The sequence below is a fragment of the Sorex araneus genome, chromosome 4 (genome assembly GCF_027595985.1).
Source record: "Sorex araneus isolate mSorAra2 chromosome 4, mSorAra2.pri, whole genome shotgun sequence".
Classification (NCBI taxonomy): Eukaryota; Metazoa; Chordata; class Mammalia; order Eulipotyphla; family Soricidae; genus Sorex; species Sorex araneus.
Window position 1 is genome coordinate 86,559,245 of NC_073305.1, and position 16,224 is coordinate 86,575,468.

General features: G+C 38.6%; 1 protein-coding gene across 1 annotated transcript in view; it reads right to left on the reverse strand.

Annotated features, from left to right (window-relative positions):
- PKHD1 (PKHD1 ciliary IPT domain containing fibrocystin/polyductin) overlaps nt 1–16,224 on the reverse strand; it is a 552,653-nt gene that overhangs the window by 279,356 nt on the left and 257,073 nt on the right. The window contains exon 45 of the mRNA XM_055136692.1: nt 9,040–9,174. Coding sequence (XP_054992667.1) covers nt 9,040–9,174 — 135 coding nt within the window. The remainder of the gene's footprint in view (nt 1–9,039; nt 9,175–16,224) is intronic.

Consider the following 16,224-nt stretch of genomic DNA (forward strand, 5'->3'; position numbering starts at 1 on the left):
GGAATATGAAATTTAAATGAAAATTTGATTAAATATTTAGAAAAATGTTTGTAGCGATAGCACAATGGGTAGGGTGTTTGCCTTGCATGCTGCCAACCCGGGTTCACTCCTCCATCCCTCTCGGAGAGTCCGGTAAGCTACGAGAATATCCCGCCTACACGGCAGAGCCTGGCAAGCTACCCATGGTGTATTTGATATGCCAAAAACAGTAACAAGTCTCACAATGGAGATGTTATTGGTGCCTGCTCGAGCAAATCGATGAACAATGGGATGACAGTGCTATAGTGCTCCAATTTAGAAAAAAATGAAAAATAAAGTTAGAAAATCAGAAGGAAAGTTAACAAGATTAGCAAAGAAACAATGCAGGAGGCGTAGCACTTAAGCAATAACAGAACTCCACCATACACACACAGACATCTCAAAATGTAGATCATAAAGAATCATAAAAGATACCACTTAAAAGGAAAGATTGATTTTTCAGTTCAGAAAGGTCCATATGAGATATCAAGTACCACATCATGGTATTAAAATATTGAACTTAGAAAACACCCAAAGAAAAATATAATCCTAAGAAATTTCAAAGAGGGAAGATATAAAGGCTACATACAAAAGATTTAGGTTCATATTATCTCAATAAAATTCACCGTCACCATTGTAAATCAAAAGGCAATGAAAAATTAGTTTCAAAATTCCAAGTTCAAATGAAGTCAACTTGATAATCTATAATAAGGGACCATGATATGATATGATAGATATGATAATCTATCATAAGGGAACCTCCATTTGTAATTCAGAATATTTTTCTTACATAAAACCTTCACTCTGAGGCAATGGAGGTTGGAGCCAAATCTGACTGTGCTTAAGAATCACTCCAGTTGGTGCTCAGGAGACCATAGGTGGTGGAGGGGATACCCCCTGAGTCAGCCACATGCACAGAAAACAACTTTCCTTCAATAATATCTTTCTGGCGCCAAGCCTTCACTTTCTTGTTTTTAATTTGGAGTTTGAGACAGACATAGGAGAACTGCACTCATTTGTGGAGTATAGAATAACATCACATGAGGCTGACACCCAAGGACAGTAGATACAAGGGCCAGGAGGGCTGTCCCATAGCTGGAAGACTGCTTCATGAGTGGAGGGGAGAAGGCAGATGGAATAGAGAAGGGATCACTAAGAAAATGATGGCTGGAGGAATGAGTCAGGATGAGAGATGAGTGCCGAAAGTAATAATGAACCAAACATGATGACCTCTCAGTGTCTGTGTAGCAAGCCATAATGCCCAAAAGTAGAGAGAGAGTATGAGGAAAATAGTCTGCCATGGAGGCAGGGGGAGGGTAGAAAAGGGGGGGCATATCCAGGATATTAGTGGTGGGGAATGTGCACTGGTGGAGGGATGGATGTTTGACCATTGTGAGATTGCAACCCAAACATGAAAACTTGTAACTATCTCATGGTGATTCAATAAATTTTTTTAAAAATGGTTTTTGAGCCATACCCAGCAGTGCTCAGAGCTTACTCCAAGCTCTGTGCTCAGGGATCACTCCTGGAGGTGCTTGGGCGACCAGATAGGTAGGATGCCCTATTTGTTATACTATCTCTCTTACCCCACCTTCACATTTTTAAAGAAGGATACTATAGACTATATTCTGATGAAATGAGGAATTAACATGGAAAGGAGGAAATTATGAGAGTCAGGAAGATTACTAGGAAGACATGAGAAAATTTACAAGAGGAACACACCATTGACCGGGAAATCCTTCTCTCACAAAGCTGGTGCAAGCCCAAGCACTAGCATTGTTGTTATTATAACCAAAGATGAGTGAATAGCCCCTGTCCTGGCATTATCCAACAGTAATGCAAGCACATGAACACCAAGACATGGAAGAAAGTTTATCATATCATTGTTGGCAGTAACATCCAAACAAGAAACGTTCTAAAGTACTTAAGTTGCTTTGTAAAATTTGGTTCATGAAATGAAATGTATTCTCTCCACAATTGGGAGAATAAGTTACTATAAATAAATAATAAATAAATAAATAAATAAATAAATCGGTGAATATTACAGATATGATACAGTGCCAAAGAAACCAGTCACTAAAGAGTTATGTGGTATTAAGATTATATGTGTATAGGTTCAAGAACAGCTTTGAAATTAATCTCTGTTGATGAAGCCTGAATAATAGTTCCCCCTGGCTGGAGACTAGAAGGATTGAATAGGAGGGGCTAAGGGGAGTGGGCGCTTCAAAATAAACATGCATGTCCTTTTCCTGATCTGATTTGTTGGCTTTGGAAAATCAGCTCAGATCTTCTCTTGTGATTTGTGTGTTTTTTTCAATACATTTTAAATTTTTATGAAATATTTATTTAAAAAAATTAAAAATAGAACAAAAACTAGAGATAGGAAATGTAAAAAACAGAAGAGTAAAGGAAGAAGTAAAAACTCCTTGCATCGACCCAGTAAAGTTAAACCAGGTGATATCATTTAGGCTTCATTCAGACAACCAGGCATGTAAAAATTTTAGATTCAATAAAAAATAATTATAAGAAAACATAAATTTCAAGTGAATAAATATATATGTAACATAAAGACACTATTTAATGCAACACAAATCAAGTTTAGAAAATAGAAAAGCGTCGAAAGAAACTGGTTGCAAACTGAAAGCACCAAATAAGATGGTAGAAATAAATGCAAATATATGTGAGACATCAGCATGTAGATGGTAATTGAAACCACTAGAGAAAATGAGATTTCTCCCAGGGAGAACAAGTATATTGAGTAGAGAAGGGGACTTACAATAGAATTTAGGGAACAAAAAAAATGAAAGGTCTAAATTGAGTAAGACAAATCCACAAATAAAAATGGGAAGTTAGAACTAGAAAAAAAGAAAGAATGGAAGAATGGAGTAACCCCATCAACATCTGTTTAAATAGGATCATTTTTAAAGTGGTATCATCTGCTCTGATTATTTATAAGGCAAAACAAATGTGACCATTCTACGTTACTCCTCAAAACAGAGTGATAATTTACATCCCAATCAGGACATTACTGAGAGTATAAGGAGAGATTTTAATATAATAGTCTTCTAGGACAATAGCTATTACAAACTATAAACCAAACTAGAATTTGTGGTAGTGGGTATTGTACATTTCATTTATTATTATTACAGATGCCTCACTGAAAATTATTCTACCCAACTCAACATAAGGTGATGTTAGGTGTGTGGGTACCAATAGAACATCCATAGTGTTAAAGAAAAAAATTATTTCTAACAAAAAATTTTTCCAGAAACTACTGTTTGTTTTAGGATATGCCTCACTGATAATTGTCTGCCACCAATTATAGAAATATTTAATATAAGATTACATATCAGTAGATAGACAGGAAGTCAGAATGGACAAGTCAGATTTTCTGAAAAATCTTTACTTCCAAAGCAGTGGCAGACATAAAAGGTAGAAGTTAAAATCTGCACTTCTCAATCAAGAATTCTGTATTTTTTACAAATAAACAAACAACACAATTTCATATGGCAAATAGAGTTTCCCAAATAAATGTGAGAAACACTCTGCTTAAGATACACATGTTTTGGGCCAAAGTGATAATGCAGCAGGTAGGGTGCTTATATTGCAAGTGTTGGATCTGGGTTTAATCCTGGTACCTCTATGGTTCCCCATTGCCCACCAGAGCCAGAGCCTAAGCAGTAACCTCTAAGCTGGGAGTAACCTCTGAGCTGGGAGTAACCCCTAAGCCCCCAAACAAAAACAACACTGTCACTGTCATCCCTTTGCTCGTCGATTTGCTCGAGCGGGCACCAGTAATGTCTGATTGTGAGACTTATTGTTACTGTTTTATGGCATATCAAATACACCATGGGTAGCTTGCCAGGCTCTGCCTTGCAGGTGGAATACTCTTGGTAGCTTGCCAGGCTCTCCGAGAGGGACAGAGGGATCGAACACGGGTCGGCTGCGTGTAATGCGAACGCCCTACCACTGTGCTATAGCTCCAGCCCAAAACAAAACAAAACACAAACAAATGAAAATTCACAAGGATTTTTTCCCCCATTTTTTATTTTAACCCAAGGATTTTTGCAGGTTTTAATATGCAATGCAAATTTCAGAAGGTTGGAAATATGGTCAACAGCAATACCCAAAACTTAGATAACCTAAGAGTCTTCCTTTGCTACATTTTTTCAAGATAATTTCCTGTGAAAACACTTCAGGAAAATTAGGACTAGGTACAAATAGTTGGTCATTAATAAAGCCATTCTCCATGAGTGACTGAGTCTTGGACAGGAAGTGGGAAAATATTAAGGTGACCCTCAGTCTACAATACCAAACTATTATTTCACTTCCCAAAGTATCCATTGTTCTGCTTATAAGTTTAGCAGTTGTAACTAAATCAACACTTAGATACAAATTGGCTTGAAAGTTATATGGTGTGATGACTTGGATGCAATCGTGGTGAGTAAGGGGTGTGATATTTTCTTTGATCTCATAATAAACACCCTTTTGCTTAAATTATATCTTAATTTAGGTTACTCTCACATTAACTTTGATGTCTACTTAGCTTCAATTATGGCACAGTGACATTAATTTCCTAGGACAGTTACTCAGCTGGATGGCCATGTGGGTTTTACTGTCTTCTCTAAGGCCATTTCTGGAAATATAAGGGCCTTTGAACCACTATATTTTTTATTTTTTATTTTTTTTTTTTTTTTGCTTTTTGGGTCACACCTGGCGATGCACAGGGGTTACTCCTGGCTTTGCACCCAGGAATTACCCCTGGCCGTGCTCAGGGGACCATATGGGATGCTGGGATTTGAACCCGGGTCGGCCGCGTGCAAGGCAAACGCCCTACCCGCTGTGCTATCTCTCCAGCCCCTGAACCACTATATTTAAATAGAGTCAGAGTCTATTTAAAAACTGGCCAATTCCTCTCTGTGAAACTAAAATTAGTCCAAAGAAAATTTTCTCTCAAGCTTGCAATCCTTTCAGAGAGAGAAAAATTTGGTAGGTATTTCCCTCCAGAAAAGGATGACTCAATAAAGCTATAACCAAGAAAGGTTGAGAATTAAACACCAGAAAAAGGGGGCTGGAGTGATAGCACAATGGGTAAAGCATTTGCCTTGCACGTGGCGAACCTTGGTTCGATTCTCAGCAACTAGTATCATCCCCCAAGCACCACCGGGAGTAATTCTGAGTGTATGAGCCAGGAGTAACCCCTGTGTATCGCCAGTGTGACACACACACACAAAAAAAAAATCAGAAAAAAATAACTTGGTAATGAAATCATTTTAAGCATCAATATTTGTATATTTATTATAATCTCCAAGGGAAGAATAAAAATATTTCATTATAATTTTAATTCAATTGGTCAAAGTATAACCGAGAAACTGATTCCATTCCTGCTTGAGGTCAATCCAAGGTGAGACACCATGTCCAATGAGGAGAGAGCTTCACTGAAGCGAGCACGAGGTTGAAAGATGAAGGTTTCATGTCCTCAAACAAGCATGTTCATTCTGGAGCAATAGCACAGTGGGGACAGTGCTTGCCTTGCATATAGCTGACTGGGTTCCATCCCATCATCTTATAAGGATCCTGATCCCTGTCAGGAGTGATCCCTGAGTACAGAGCTAGGAGAAAGCCTTGAGTATCACTAACTGTGGTCCAAAATCAAATAAACAAAACAAAACAAAACAAAACCCTATTTTCTGCATAGTCATAAGAGGCTTTACAAGGGAAAAGAATAAGGAAAGCACCATTTTAGGAAAGGTGAATGACAGGTGGGTGGGCACCTAGTGATCAGTGAATTCTCTCAGGAGCTGATCCTCTGAGGCACACTCTGGACCTGACTGTGAAATCAAGATTTCTGGTTAATATTTCTGCATTTGTCCTTTAGGACAAGCTAAGGGGACATAATAATCCACATTCTCAGCTTCCCCTCACCACACAAATATTCTAACGTTAAATTCAGCTCATTTCCTTGAGCTGCTTCAAAAGCATCCAGGTAAAGAAGAGAGAGAGAGAGAGAGAGAGAGAGAGAGAGAGAGTTCTTTGCTATTTTTTATTTTCCTTTGTTTTCATTTCTCTATTTTTTAGGGGGAGGGGGCTTCAGGGGGAATCTCCCAAACTTAAAGACCCAGGGGCCTGAGCAGATTCTCAGCTGACTAAACCAATAATTCAATGCAAGGGCTTAATTAACGATGCTCAGCCCTGCAACAGCAGAGATTACCTGGGCACCCAGTGGTACCTGGGTCTCCAGGGCTATCCCCACCAATGACTGGGGCCATATGGCATCAGGAATTGAACCCAAGGAATTGGTCACATGCCTTGCATGAGAGAGTACAGTCTAACTGTGGTACTACCTCCTTGCCCGTAATTCTTGATGCTAATCATCGTGAAACACCTCTTTAAAAATACATGACTTTGGAGGACCATTACAGATCTAAAGACTACAAACAAGGTCCTGAGGCATCCAGAATCTCCTTTTAAGTAAAATAAGCACTATTCACCTGAGATTGTCTCTTGGCATTTTATAAATTCTTGTACCTTGATCATACAGCGACAGAGAAGCCATCTATTTAGGCAAGTATTACAGAAATGCATAAAAAACTCGTGTAAATATAAAAATTGTAAATTTATATTAACATGATTCTACCTCTTATAAGCATATCCTAATAGATTTAGGGCCTTATAAACTATGCTGATATTAGATAACGAGTTAATATCAAGACTATACCAGGCACTGGTAAAACCTTACAAGAAAAAAACATCCAAGCCCATCAAAAAAATGGGAAGACGAAATGAACAGAAACTTCTTCAAAGAATACATACAAGTAGCCAAAAGGTACATGGAAAAATGCTCTATAACGCTAAATATTAGGGAGATGCAAATCAAAACAACAATGAGATACCATCTCATACCACAGAGACTGGAACACCTCCAAAAAAACAAGAACAACCAGTGTTGGCACAAATGTGGGAAGAAAGGGACTCTCCTTCATTGTTGGCGGGAATATCGACTTGTTCAGCCGTTTTGGAAAACGATATGGGCATTCCTCAAAAAACTAGGAATTGAGTTTCCATCTGACCCAGCAATACCACTTCTGGAAAACACCCTGGGGGTGAAAAAACACACAGCAGAAACACCATCTCACTCCTATATTCATTGCAGCACTATTCACCATAGCCAGAATCTGGAAACGACCCGAGTGCCAAAAAACAGATGACTGGGTAAAGAAACTATGCTCCATCTACACAATAGAATACTATACAACTGTCAAAAATAAATTTTTCTTATAAATAGATGAACCTGAAAAGAAACATGCTGAGTGAAATTAGTCAGGAGAGGGACAAAAAGAATGACTGCACTCATGTGTGGGGTACAAAATAACAGAGTATGAGACTGATATCCAAGGACAGCAGAAACACTGGCCAGGAGGATTTGTCCACAGTTGAAAGCCTGCCTCAAGTGCTAGGGGAAAATACAGTTGGGGTAGAGAAGGAACCACTATAGCAATTATAGTAGGAAACAATCACTGGATACGAACTGAGTGCTGTCGCATGTGTGGCCCCTCTGCAGCTGCACGAGCGTGAATCCAGACCCAGCTGAACCAAACTCTACGTGGGCAGCTACTTGCAGAATGTCTCTAGCCTGAGAACCAAGCCTCGACCCCATGCCCGCCCAGGAGGGGAAAGGTATTTCTCTCTCTAGTCTGTCCCTTCCCGGGGATGAAGGGCGTGGGGACGCCATATTATGACGACCACAGACAGGATTTACAAGCTTGCAATGATCCAATATCCGGAATAAATCTCCCTGGACTTAGTTGTTAACGTACAGAAATCCAAAACCGCGAGGCCTCTACTGTGGCCGCGCACCCTCATTTCCCTTCACAACAGGTCTGACTCTAGTGGGGTTCTCCTAACAATAATTGTGAGGATTGTGTTGAAAAATTGAATGTAACCAAATTAAATAGAAAGTAAAGTGAAATTTATCAGTTATAAGGGGGGGTGTGGGGGTGGGCGGGATGGGAGGCGTACTGTGGTTTTTTTTTTTTTCGGTGGTGGGATATGGTCACTGGTGAAGGGATGGTTGTTTCAGCATTGTATGACTAAGACTTAAGCCTGAAAGCAATGTAATTTTCCACATGGTGCTTCAATAAAATAAATTAAAAAAATAATAAATAAATAAATAAATAAATTTTTAAAAAAAGAGAACTGAGTGCTTAAAGTGGTAAAGAAACAAACATAATAATCTCTCAGTATCTGTATTACAAACCATAATGCCAAAAAGGGGAGAGACAGACAGACAGATACAGAGAGACAGAGAGACACAGAGTCACAGAGACACAGAGACACAGAGAGACACAGAGAGAGACAGAGACACAGAGGCACAGAGAGAGACACAGAGACACAGAGAGACACAGAGAGACAGAGACAGAGAGACAGAGACATAAAAGGAGAGAGAGACAGAGAGAGAGAAGAAGAAGAAGAAGAAAAGTGGAGTGGGGGTAGTGAGAGGTAAACTGGGGTCACTGGTGGTGGTAAATGTCCACTGGTGGAAGGATGGGTGTTGGAACAGTGTATGACAGAAACCTGATCATGAATAGCTTTGTAACTGTGTATCTCAGTGACTCAATTAAAATTTTAAAAAAAGCACCCAAAGAAACAAAACACAGAAAGATAAAATAGACTTGCACAATTCCATAATCCTCATAGGTTAGAGAAAACCTAAAATTATTAAGTTTGTTCTTGAATGGGATGGCTAATCATTTCAAAGGTAACCAGATAAGACTTTTACAGGCTAGTCATGGCTTTATGATTCATGTGCTTCATAACAATGATACCCTTCTATATATTTGAATTTTATTATAACTGAAACCATGGTTAGAAATAAAAACTCCTCCAACTTGCGATTATTAAATATAATATTCACTAAAGAATAAATAGTTATTAAACATACCTGTATCACCAGGAAGCCTAGCACATAGAACTCTGTTTTATGTGCTAAAGAATTGAAAAAAAAAACAGCAAAGCACTTACCTTTTGTGCAAAATGACCAATTAATAAGCTATCAGTGATGAAAGTATTTGCTTCACTTTCTACGATGTCAATTCCAAAATCTCTACATGCATAAATTTGGAAGTTTTTCAGGTGCAGATTTCTACTTCTAAAAACCTATAAAATAACAAAGCATGTTAAAGCAAAAGGTCTAAGACCCAAGTTTTCTTACAACTTCCTTTAATTTCTTTAATTATTGGTTTAGTGTAAATGAATTCCCTTACTATAATGAAGGAAACTTTTTCTGTCTTTATTAGTACGTCCATTTTGCAGCTCGGCAAGCTACCAAGAGTATCTCGCCCGCATGGCAGAGCATTGCAAGCTCCCTGTGGCGTATTCAATATGCCAAAAGCATGAACAATAAGTCTCAAAATGGAGACGTTACTGGTGCATGCTCGAGCAAATCGATGAGCAACGTATGACAGTGACTAGTACATATTTCCAATGTTGACATAAGGACAGCAAACTAGTCACCTTTTATTGCATTCCTATGCACTGTTCATTTTCATCATAACATACTTTTAAAAGGTCAATCTTTACATGTTTGAAAAACAAACTTAGGTTGACAAATAACACAAAATTCACGTTACAAAACTGGCCATCTAAAAACTTTAGTGTTTAGATTTCTTGGTGTAGTGAGGTCTTCTAAAAGCTTTTCTACTAGAAACCACATTTACCCAAGAAACTTTTTATATGGTACCAGATATATACTATATAAAGTATTTATACAAATCAAATATTTTCTACTGGTAAAATGTCATGATGAAATTTATTTTAAAACAAAAAAATTACATAACACTATATGGAATTGTGACATAAGTTTAAGAAGTTAAAGACTATAGGTTTCAATGTCAGAAAATTGCAAATATAAAATCAGTAATTCTATTTGTCCACAGGTTCATTTTGGGTGGGCTTATATTATATTATATGCACATATATTCATAATAAATTGTATGAATGGGCCTAACTAGAGATCAGATGTGAAAAATATTGCCTATTAAAATTTAAATAATCCCATAGGGATCAGAAGCAGATACTGGTTTTTTTCCTAGCTCTGATATTAAACATGTGATCTTGGGCAAGATGTTAAACCTCTCCTAGGCTTTAATTCAACCACCCTTAATGACCTTAATTGCAGAGGGATCGAAGAGATACTACCATGCTTGCTCTGCATGTGATAGATCTGAGTTTGATCCCATATGGTCCCCCGAGCCCTGCCAGGAATTATTCCTATACAAAGAGCCATGGGCAAACCTTGAACAAAGCTAGCCATGACTCAAAACAAAAATAAAAAAACAAAAATGATTAAAAATTTAATCAGGGCAGAGATTAAGACTAGAATTTAGCCCCATGTAGACTCTTTTGATCCATTAAACTGGATCAGATCTACATTCTTTCTTTTGTTCTGTTTTTGTGGCCACATCCAGCAATGCCCAGGGGTCATTCATGGATCTGCACTCAGGAATTACTCCTGGCGATGCTCAGGGATGATATGGGATGCCAGAAATCACACCCAGGTCGACCATGTGCAAGACAAGTATCCTATCTGCTGTGCTTTCTCTCCATCCTCACCAGATCTGCATTCTTAAAGTGTCTTCCATGAGTTAAATCAAGGAGCCTTGCCTTATTTTAGTATTATGCTCATATCTGTCAGTAAATCTGTAGACATAAATTTTAAAAAATTAATATCTTCCATATATAAGCATCAATATCATTTGAAAAAATTTATGGCACTTTAAAAGCACAGAAGTTTATTTAAACAAAATAGATAATGATCTGAATTGATAACTTGACAAGAGCTGTTACTTAATGACAGGGATCTGTTCAAATTTTAGCAAATAAACTTTTATACAAAAATAACTAACATCTAGCGTTAGCTAGAGAACCTACTAATTTATCACACACAATAATAAAATGTCCCTGATTGTGATATGAATATGGTTTCACAATATGTTCTCAATTCTCTATCTTGTCAAAAAATTGTTCTTCATTAGTAAGGCATTGTGAGGAAAGGTAGACTATTTTTATCTTAACATAGATATAAAGGATTCAAATCACCTGAGTTGGAGTCCAACAACTCTGGGTTATATATGATTGACTTTACTCAAATTTTTACAATCTTGATCCAGACAGTTTTATTTCTATAAATTAAACATAATGATATACTTCCCCAAAAGTTAGTAAGATCCTTAAGTGAGAAAATATCCAGAAATATTAGCTAAAATATTATAAAGAAATATGAACTTTTGAGGATACACAGTAGGTATTATACCACCTGAAATAATCTGTTTAACTAAGTACATATAACACGTACTGCCTTAATCACCAAAATATAGTAGGATATATGCAATAATGAAAGTTTATCAATATGAATACAATATATAATTTGAAGACACACATGTCATTTCTCACTGTTGCATTTCCAGAAACAATACTACCAACTTTAATTCTTTACCCTTCAATTCTGTTTTTTAACAATTGTGGTAATAATAACTATGCATAGCCACTAATATCCAGTACTCTTCTAGGCACTTCATATGGAGGTATTTATTTAACTCTCTAAGGATATTTTGGTTTATGTACTATTACCAGTGCCACCTTATAAAGTAGATAAGGGGATTTTCTCCCAAAGAGACACAAATAAGTGGAATATTTGAGAATTTACATGTCATTTACTTCTTTTTTTTTAATGTAAGAGTACTGCTGTTTATTCATCAATTGATTAAGCTGATTGAATTGGGTAGGAACTCCACATTACTTTTTTTTTATTCAGAATGTCCATCTTATTTTATTTTATTTTACTTTGTATTGAATCACTGTGAGATACAGTTACAAAGCTTTCCTGTTTGAGTTTCAGTCATACAATGATCAAACACCCAACCCTCCACCAGTGCACACTTCTACCACCAAGGTCCCCAGTATCCCCCATCCCACTCCAACCCCTGCCTCAATGGGAGAGAATCTCCCCCATATTCTCTTTTACATTGCTTGTTATGAATAGCATAAGATGAGAGTGGCCTCATGCTCCTGGAATTCTAAAATTTTAGATAATTAGGATCTGGAGAAATCTGAGCGAGCTACTCAGCTCTGAGGTGCTCTTTTGTGTGTCTCTGGATCACGGCCATTAAGGAGCTTAAGTAGCAGCCTGAGGCCGTATGTGGGTGTGACCTCCAGGGTTCCATGGGTCAGAGGATGAGAGGGACCAACCCATCCCCCATCCCTTGAGGCCTGGAGCTTATGTCACTGAACCTGTGTGCCTGCACTTCTCACTGGGGTTCTGGAAGTTTGCGGCCACAGGGGTTTTTAGGGGGCAGGAAGAGGGATGATGCCTCCTGCCATGAGGCACCCTGGTGAAGTTGGCCTGGCTTAAAATCTGGAGGCATCTCTGCAGAAAGCTGCTCAGTTCAGAGATTCTTTTGTGTGTCTCTGGATCATGGACCTTGTTTCCATCTTTTCTAGAGAAAGAAACTATTGGTATATGCCCTGCAGGGTACGACCACTTGCCCCATAGCATGCCACACTGCAGGCCCTAACTGTGTCTTTTGATCTCTTTTGAGATTTATGGATCTCTGAAATAAGGCCAATAAATGAGCTTGTATAGCTGAGCCGGAGGTGGTTTGAGGGTATGGCTCCCACGTACCTAACTTTTGGCCATCTAATTTCTTGGGGCTCTTTTTCCTTTGTGATAATGATGGTTACTACTTCTCTGGTCAGCCAAGATTGTTCTGGAGTGGATGGAGTGGATTTCCACCCTGGGTGGGTGGGCAGTTCTCATGACTGATGCCCCCCATTAGTTGGAGTAATGTGGCTGCTGGTTGTCCTCTGTGAGGGTGGTTGTGTCATGGTCACCCGTAACCACAGCAGAAATGTTTCGGATTAAGGGTCCCAGAGTCCTGGGACTCTTGGCTCAAAACATTCTCAGTTGTATTTAGAAGTCAGAATGCAGAATATTTAGAAGTCCACTCTGGTTCTAACTTCCGCTGATAGAATATTCATGATTTACCAGCATTGGACAAGAGTGATAGCATAGTCGGTAGGGCATTTGCCTTGCATGTGGCTGACCCGGGATCGATTCCTCTATCCCTCTCAGAGAGCCCGGCAAGCTAACTAGAGTATCCCGCCCGCACAGCAGGGCCTGGCAAGCTCCCTGTGGCATATTCAATATGCCAAAAACAGTAACAACAAGTCTCAATATGGAGACATTACTGGTGCCCACTCAAGCAAATCGATGAACAACAGGATGACAGTGCTACAGTGCTACAATTTCTTAGTAAACTTGGCCCCAAATTGTTTGTCTGGCTAAAGGCACAGGGAATATCGGGAAGCCTGAAGACACCATCAGGCTGCTGATGCACCTGCTCTGCAGGTACAGGTTGACCTGCTGGCTGTACAATACCCCAGGATATGTACTTTTTTTGTAAAAAAGTACAGATATTGCATACATAACAAAACTAATAATGCTATGATTGCAATAAGACACTGCAGCACCAAACCCTCCTGCAGATTGTCAGCTTCTCTTCACCATTGTCCCATTGTTCTCTCCCCTTCTCCTACTCAACTTCACAACTAAATTTTTGGAACCTTGAATGTAGATTTCAAGAAGTGGAATTACTGGGTTATATCAAAGCTCAATTCCTAGTCTTCTGATAAGTGCTGATATTGTTTTCCAGAAAGGATAGCCCATTCCCACCAGAGGTGAAAGAAGGTCTCTTTCCCCTCATCTATTCCACACTGGCTATTTTTTGTCCTTGTGATTTCTTTCCTTCTTTTTGTTTTTCTTTTTTTTCTTTTTTACGCTAGGTATTTTTTTACTGTTATGTGCGCCAGTCTCACTGGCATGAGGTTATGTCTCTTTCCTGCTTTGATTTGCACTTCTATGATGATAAGTAACACAAAGCAAATTTTTTCACATGCTATCCATATATTTGCTTTATGGAAGTTTCTGTTCATTTCTTCCTCCTCTCCCTCCATTTTTTAATGAGGTTAGTTGTTTTTAATCCTGTAAAGTTCTAGCAGAGCTTTGTACATCTTGAATATCAATCCTTTATTAGATGAGTGGTAGACAAATATTGTCTCCCAATCTGAAGGGTATCTTTTTTTTCTGTCATTCTCTGTCATTTCTCTGAGGTACAGAAATATTCCTTTTATGTAGTCTCAATTTCTTATTTTTGCTTTTTTTTTCTTGATCATCTATACTGAATCAGTGAAGATGCTATAGATTCAGTTTCATAAAGTGCTCTACCAACTATATTCCCCCCAATATAACCTGTAGATGCAGGTCTGATGTCTAGGTCTTTAATTCATTTTTATTTGACTTATGTGCATGTTAGAAAGGAATTTATTTTTTTTCATGCATGTGACTGATCAGTTTTCCCAGCATCATTTTCTGCAGAGGTGTTCCTTGCTCCATTGGAGATCCTCAGGTGTATGGACAGATAGTCTTCACTAAATGCTATGTGCTTTTTGTTTGTTTATTTTGAGGGGAGTCATACACAGCTATGCTCAGGGCTTACTCCTGGATCTCCATTTAGGGATCACTCCTAGGTGGTACTCAGGGAATCATAGATTGCCAGGAATCAACTTCTTAAAATATTAAAAACTGATTTACTGGATAATCTAGCAATTATACTCAAAAGCCACAAAATCAAGGGACAGGAGAGTGGCACAGTGAGTAGAGTGCAAACCCTGAGCACCACCAGGAGTTATTCCTGATCACAGGACCAGAAGTAAATATTAAACAATGCTAGGTGAGGCTCCAAATTAAAAAAACATATTTGGCAAGATATATTTGCATCTATATTAATTGTACTCTTAAAATAGCCAAATTTAAAAACAAACCAAGTACCCAAAGACTAATGAATGGATAGAGAAGATGCTACATATACACAAAGAATAAGTACTCAGTCATAAGGGAAAAATGAAGTCTTGCCTTCTTTAACATGCATGGAACTGGAAGAAGTTTTGCAAAAAGTAATAAGCCAGAGAGGTTTGAGGCAATTATCCAGCAAATGAGGCATTTGTCCTGCACATGGCCAACCTGGATTTGACCCCCAGCATTCGTATAGTCCCCTGAGCCTGCCCGGAGATATACCTGAGTGCAGAACCAGGATTAACCCTGAGTACCCCCTGGGCATGACACAAAAACAAAAAGAATAAAGATAAGAAAGAGACACATTTGTGCGCCCGCTCTGCTGCTGATCAACCACGATCCGGAGGCCAGCTAGGCTACTTTTGGTCCCAGCAACTGCTTGTAGCCATGTCTCTAGACTTTGCACTAAGCCATAGCCCCACGCAGGCCGAGGAGGGGAAAGATCCTTCTTTCTCGTTTTTTTGTCCCTTTTTAAGGAAAAGCAGCGTGGCATACGCCATATTATGAGGACCATTAAGCAGGTACGAACTTGGTGGTGTGGGAAGGAAAAAAAAAAGTTATGAACTTGAAATAGCGGGACGCGTTGGCAGTCTTGGGCCGGGGGCGATACTGGCGCGTGCTCCGCCGAGATTCGACCCGGGTGGCCACACGTTTGTGCGGCCGTTCTGCTGCTCATCGACCACAATCTGGAGGCCAGCTAGACTACTTTTGGTCCCAGCAACTGCTTTCAGCCATGTCTTTAGACTGTGAACTAAGCCATTGCCCCATGCTGCCCCAGGAAGGAAAATGATGCAATTTCTAACATAAATCTCCCTGGACTTAATTACTAAAATACAGGAATCCTAAACTTCATATCTCTTCATTCTCAGCAATGGAAAGCTAATTATCAAATGCTTCCTTGTCAGTAGGGCTGTTGTTTTTTGGGGGAAACTCCAACAACAATAGTGAGTTTTGTGTTGAAATATGGAATGTAATCAAGGTAAAGTGAAAATGAAGTGAAATTTATCAGTTATGCAGGCATGGGTGGGAGGTATACTGGGGTTTTTGGTGGTGGAATATGGACACTGGTGAAGGGACGGGTGTTCGAGCATTGTATAACTAAGACATAAGCCTGAGAACTTTGTAACTTTCCACATGGTGATTCAATGAAATAAATAAATTTTAAAAAATGACAACTTAGCATATGAAACAGATAATGCTATTATAAGTAGAGATAAGTATGCTGTTACAAACAAAATATATACACATATTTTCTTATATGTATGAAATAAAAAATCTCTATAAAAATAAAATAAATA